This window comes from Onychostoma macrolepis, chromosome 03, assembly GCF_012432095.1.
Source record: "Onychostoma macrolepis isolate SWU-2019 chromosome 03, ASM1243209v1, whole genome shotgun sequence".
Taxonomy (NCBI): domain Eukaryota; kingdom Metazoa; phylum Chordata; class Actinopteri; order Cypriniformes; family Cyprinidae; genus Onychostoma; species Onychostoma macrolepis.
Window position 1 is genome coordinate 36,037,237 of NC_081157.1, and position 6,174 is coordinate 36,043,410.

At 34.6% G+C, this 6,174-nt stretch overlaps 1 protein-coding gene across 4 annotated transcripts in view; it reads left to right on the forward strand.

The window, feature by feature from the left end:
* cpt1a2b (carnitine palmitoyltransferase 1A2b) overlaps positions 1–2,081 on the forward strand; it is a 39,838-nt gene extending 37,757 nt beyond the window's left edge. For all 4 annotated transcript variants that reach the window (XM_058770027.1, XM_058770028.1, XM_058770029.1 and 1 more), the window contains 3 exons: positions 83–196; positions 275–367; positions 1,043–2,081. In XM_058770027.1, coding sequence (XP_058626010.1) covers positions 83–196; positions 275–367; positions 1,043–1,144 — 309 coding nt within the window. In that variant the 3' untranslated portion in view covers positions 1,145–2,081. The remainder of the gene's footprint in view (positions 1–82; positions 197–274; positions 368–1,042) is intronic.
* Positions 2,082–6,174: the final 4,093 nt, after the last annotated feature.

Here is a 6,174-nt window from a genome sequence, read left to right on the forward strand (position 1 = left end):
TAATGTTAATGTGTGAGGGGATTCTTGTCTAAATGGATGCGTGCGCATGAAGTTGTTGGTTCATATCATATGTGACTTGCAGGTGTTGTCAGAGCCCTGGCGCCTCTCCACCTCTCAGACACCTGTGCAACAGATGGAGTTGTTTGATTTGGTCAACCATCCTGAGTTCATCTCGCTGGGTGGAGGCTTTGGTCCTGTGAGTAACTGATCAACACACATGAACAGGTAGAAGCGCTCATGAGTTCACTGTGTCCATGTTTTGTTTCTGTGTAAGGTGGCTGATGATGGCTACGGCGTATCTTACATCATTATGGGCGAGGAAATGATCAACTTCCATGTGTCCTGCAAGCACTCCTGCACAGAGACTGTAAGAGCAAAACAACCCGACATCACTACATGCTCTTAAATTGAACAATTAAGAACAATTGACTACTTGCCTTTTTGCATCTAGATCATTTTTTAATACACTGATAGGGCACATGTCAGATCATGGCATTGTTTTGACTTCCTGGTCCATATAGGTTGAAAAACATCTCAATATGATAATGTATATAAAGCAGAAGTAAAGTATAAAAGACAATATAGTGAATTAAAGAAAGAGACTAATAAATCTTTAATAATATGAATATAGTTCATATAATTTTCTTATTATATCAAAAATGTTTATAGCTTTGTTTTAAGCATATTTTATGTTCCGTGCATAATTTTTTTTTTAAACTTCCAGCAGCATATTTCTCATTTTTGTTTTGCTATATAATAGACCCAGATTGTGTTAACTACATGACAAAATAATGATGTGCTAAAACAATTGATTTAACACTGGCAGCTAGTTTTTGTTCTCTTTAAACATTTTGAATTGGAAATATAGGGGGAAAATTCTCCTATGTGAGTTCAGTTGCTGTAGAGTAGACTTCACTTTCACTATTTATTATTCTTATATTTAACAGGCACTTGGTGTCCTGTTTTGAAAGAGGAGACATTTATTTCATAATGTTTATATAGCATATTAAACTAAAGTACAGTTCATTTTTCTTGTTTACAGGACTCTCATAAGTTTGGTTCTCAGATCAGTCAAGCCATGATGGATCTTATGACTCTGCTCAACCCAGACTTCAAGGAAACCACAAAAGTCAAAAAGTCGTAAATCCTTTTTGTATGAAGATGGGTTTATATTTATGTCATTATTTGTGCATTTTGTATTGAATTCTCTTATGTTTGTTGGGTTTGAGTTTGTAATATAGTGGATCTATCCCAGTGTCAATACTGAAAATAATTAGTAGAGTTCCTGGTTTTGCTAATTGCTGCTGGAGCAGTTTTGCTGTATACCGGTCATAAATCACTGAAAAAGATGTCCTGAGGAATTACATCTGTCTGTCTGATATACAGCGCTGTGAACAGCAAAAAGGTGTCAGGGCAGGCCAGTCAACTATTGTGTGTGCGTCCATGTTTGCTGACATCTGTAGTTGTGTCTTTACAGGGTATGGTTATGAAGAGAGGCAGTGTGGTTACAGCATTAGTCTGGTGGAAGTTAGCAAAAAACTTTAATGGCAGCTTTAATACTAACATGTTTTTTTTTTCTGGTGCTACAGATGAAAATGTTTTTCTAGTTTCCCTCCCCTAAAACTTACTTGTAGTGTAGTTTTTAATGTGTGTGTTGTTTCACCCTTTTTTTCTTAAATGAATTTCATTAATTTCATTCCTCCATGATTTAAGATGGTTTAAGAAATTATAATAAAAAGCTACCCTTTCACATTCCCATTCATATCAATGTCCATTGCTTGGCTGACACAGGGTCCCCTGAATTTGTGTGGGGCCAAGCTAACCTGACAAATTTTAAAAGAAGAAAAAAACAAAACAATCTATGTAGTCATGTTATTTGTCATGAATCTATCAAATTCGCCCATTCAGGAATGACATGTTCAATAAATCTCTTTGTTAAATTGATTAACTCTGTTGAAGCCATGGTTATATGAATATTGATGAATCTGCTTGCTTAGACAGCTGATGTATTATACAGCACAGTAATGTATTAGATGTGGCTTTTGTTTTTTAATGCAATATAAATAAATTATGAGATTGAATGTGCCACTTCTGATACTTAAAATAATTTTACAGAAGGAGTAATGATATTGAAATGTTCTTGTTATATTCCATTATACTGTAATTTGTATAATTTATATCTGCTTTTCAAATGGACTCTTGTATAGGAACATCTCAGGGAAACAAATACATGTTCAAAGCACAGTGTCACCTTTCACTTCTGTAGAGGACATACGAATATGCTTTTCACTTGCAGGTAAATAGGATAAAATACAAATCTTTATGTTATTGCTGTGAATAGGCCTATTAGATATTCTTGTTACATCTGTCCAACTTGCGTAGCTACTATATAGTAGCTAGGGAGTGGGGGTTGGGTTCTTGTGGCTAATTTTACACAATGATTACAAAATTGGTATAAAAATTTTTTTTTTCTTATGGGGCCGGAAATAGAGGAATTTTGGTCAATATTGATAATTAAACAATATTTTGCTGAGTGTGTTTTTGTGCTGGCACCTTGGCTGGTTTAGGCCTGTCATGGATTAATAAATATAACAATAAAACCGCCAGTAGGTGGCAGCAAGTCCCTGTTTTAATAAATGACTTACTGAATCATTCATATCAAACGATTCGTTCAAAACGGCTGATTCAATAGAAGGGTCATTCTACAGAAACGTCCACTTTTGGTATGGCAAAACGTCTTAAATTTTTTTTTTTTTACATTTAAACTTAGACCACATTATTAGATTATTAGATTATGTATACATATAAATGACAGCTTAATTATTATTTTTTTTAGCTTTTTTGTGCAATTATTTCAAGACCACACCTATCATTTTTTTGTCACTGGTGTTACCTTCTTTAGCAATATGTTTTTATGAAATATTATTTCTAAAAAAAAAAATTCAGCACATGTAGTCAGAATTACAGAAAAATAATGAAAATGCAAGAAATGAGATTATGTTTTATTTATTTAATGTGAGAGACAAAAACAGTACAGTAACACAGCACAGTAACACCAGTGACATACACTTAGACCTGATATACTGATCTTTACTGTTGTTATAAGAAAGGTAACACCAGTGACAGTAACACCAGTGACAATTTTCATGAAAAACGCATTTTACAAAATGTCTGCTGCAAGGTATCAAGCCACATGTTGTCAGTCATGGTATACTCACTAAATTAAGTAGTTTAATCCATTTGTATTATAGTTTTTTTTTTACATTTCCCTAACAATAAATAGGTCACACCAGTGACATCAACTAAAAGCTTCATATGAAATCATGAGATAAATGAGAAAATTTATCAGAACTGAAAAGAAACAGTGGACTAAACATGGGCCTTTTTTCATAGATGTTTATAAAATAGGAAGGAGAAAGTCGAGTGATGTCATAAGTGTGATTTTTTTATTCCAAAATAAAAGACTTTTGTTAAGCGGTAACACCAGTGACACAACTCCAGGGGACCACTATTTTCATTATATATTTTATAATATTTTTTTGGCATTTTGTTTTATTATGCCATTTATATCATATATTTGATATATGGGTGATTCTTAGACTATGGACACTTTTATGTTCTTTGGTCATATTTTTTAAAAATAAATATAATTTTGGACAAATTACTCTTTCTTTGTCAAACTAACAATAAAACCACCTTTAAAACTTTTTACTACCTTTCTATTATGATTTTTTCATACTTTTCAACCTCCTTATAGGTGTCAAAATCACTGTTTTCTCCTTGTCGCACACCCAGACTTTTAAACTTCAACAATGAAAATACAGTTTAAAAATATGACTTATCTGGTAACTATTAATGTACCTGAATTAAGCACTAGTAAAATAATTAAAATACATTATAGTATTTAATGTGAGACCACTATCAATATTACTTTTTATACAAAATATAGCTGTCGCACAGTATTGGTGTCATTTCCACCACAACACTAATGTCCCTTTAAAAAGTTTGTGTGAAAGATTCTTTTGGTGGTTTCTATGGAAATGTTCAGTGACATCAGAGCACATGTTGGACATGGAGGAAATTTAAATTTTCATCAACAACAAATGGAAGAAAAATAAAGGTAAATATTGCTTGATCAGTTAATATATTTATTCTACGTCATTTCCAAGCATACTGTACCTTCAAAACATTTTTTTAAGTTAAATAAGAGTATTTGCATACATGAAATGCTAAGTATTAATTCAAAGCTAATCATTGAAGATATCTTCCATTTTTTCACAAAAAACTACAGAAATGTCATTTCCACCACACTGCCTCTGTACAATTGATATGTTTAATAACTTTGTGAATTGAGTTTAATGAGTGGGATGAGTTTAAGACATTTTCTAATAAATATCTCTGCTGTTTCTCTACATTCACGTTAATTCATTGTCATTTCCACAACACCCTGTCATTTCTATCACCACACATTTTTTTAAAATATTGAAAAAGTTCTCATCACACATTAAAAATGTATCCACAATTTATGAGATCATGCTCTACTTAATATAAATATTCAAGTTATTTATTTTCTAATAAGCTCTTACCCAAACCAATATTACATTTCAGAGTGTGACAGGTTGTTGTAAACCTATGTCTTCTAAAGTTTAGGCAACTCAGAAGTGAAGACCAGGAGACTTCGGGTTGTATCTTCAGCAGGATTCTTTTATTGAGAACACAAGCTGTCGGTAGCTGTAGTCATCGAAAATCTAACTTAAAGCAGTGATACATTGTAGTTTATATACATTTAGGGGGCAGTGCTTAGGAATGGAACCCAAGCACCTGGGTGACAACCTTAAGACATGCAAATGAAGTATTCAGGTATAGCATACTGCCCCATTTAACGACTCCTAATCTAATCAGCCTAACTGCCCAAAGACGGGGGCAGGGGCAGCAAGAGCAATTACAAACAAAAGGCAAGAGTCTCCGTCGTCTGGCTCATTTCACTTACAATAAGAGAACAGGAACTGGCAGGGACCTCTTGAATCGTTCATCTGATGTCATCATCTTCACCATAAATGCTAAATACAATGTATATAACTTATTCAGTTTGTACACTATTACATAGGGATCTAAATTAAACATTTAAATAAATTTGTAATCCCACAATTCCCCCTTTGAGAGTTCTAATAACTCTCACAAAATACAAATTTAGACACTTAAAAGTTTATTCTTGTAACTTGTGATCGTTACAGGCACATAGCACTTGTTCTGTGTTGATTGTCTGTAGGGACGAACTGCATGCTGACACAGAAACAAAACATACAGTTATGGTCCGTGAAGTTCTTACGGGTAATAATCTTTTCTGGTTGAACTGTCATTTCCTCGTGAGAGGCGGAAGTCATTTGCTGAACGAAACACTTGATACTGTGGATGCATAGATAGTACACCAGTATGAGAAACAACAGCAGAATTGCTATGTCCTTGATCCACAGCCAGGGTTTACCTAACAAGTTTCCGAACCATGAAGAATTATCTTCAGTCATCTGGTGTAATTTTACTGAAAGATCAAGGATGTCTTGTTGGATATTGTTCAAGTTCTTGGTTGGATCCATTAAACCGTGCAGCATTCAGGGCCGATAATGGTACAGGCTCCCCCTTGTGTTGCAAGAATGTAATCCAAGGCCACTCTGTTCTGTAAGATCATCATCTTGTGTGAAGCGAGAGTGTCCGTGATATTGCCCAGGGCCAAAACCGTATCATTGGCCAATTTCTGTACAGAATCCGACAGGCTTCTGACTTGATCGAGAGCCTGCATGACGCCATACGATGGGATTAATGCTCCAAGAGTTCTTGACCACCACGTTTGTACACAAGTGAGTCCTGGAATGCAGCCCTCTTTGTTGGTAGAAGCTGAATTTTGTAGATGTGGAGAATTTGAGGTGGAGTGTGTGTTTTCTCTGATAGCTGGTAGAACATAAACCAGGGTGCACCTGCCGTTGAATTGGCTGGGTAGGATGCTGTAGACAGAAGTTCCACATAACCACAAAGTGCCAGTCGGTGGAGGAATCATACACAACTGATTTATAGCAAAAATTTCGGTAGGGATGGGTTCCCATAGAGACACTCTTTAAGTCATTCTCCTCTTCGTAACTGATGTAGTAACGTACACATTGAATTTGGTTCCTCTTTAAT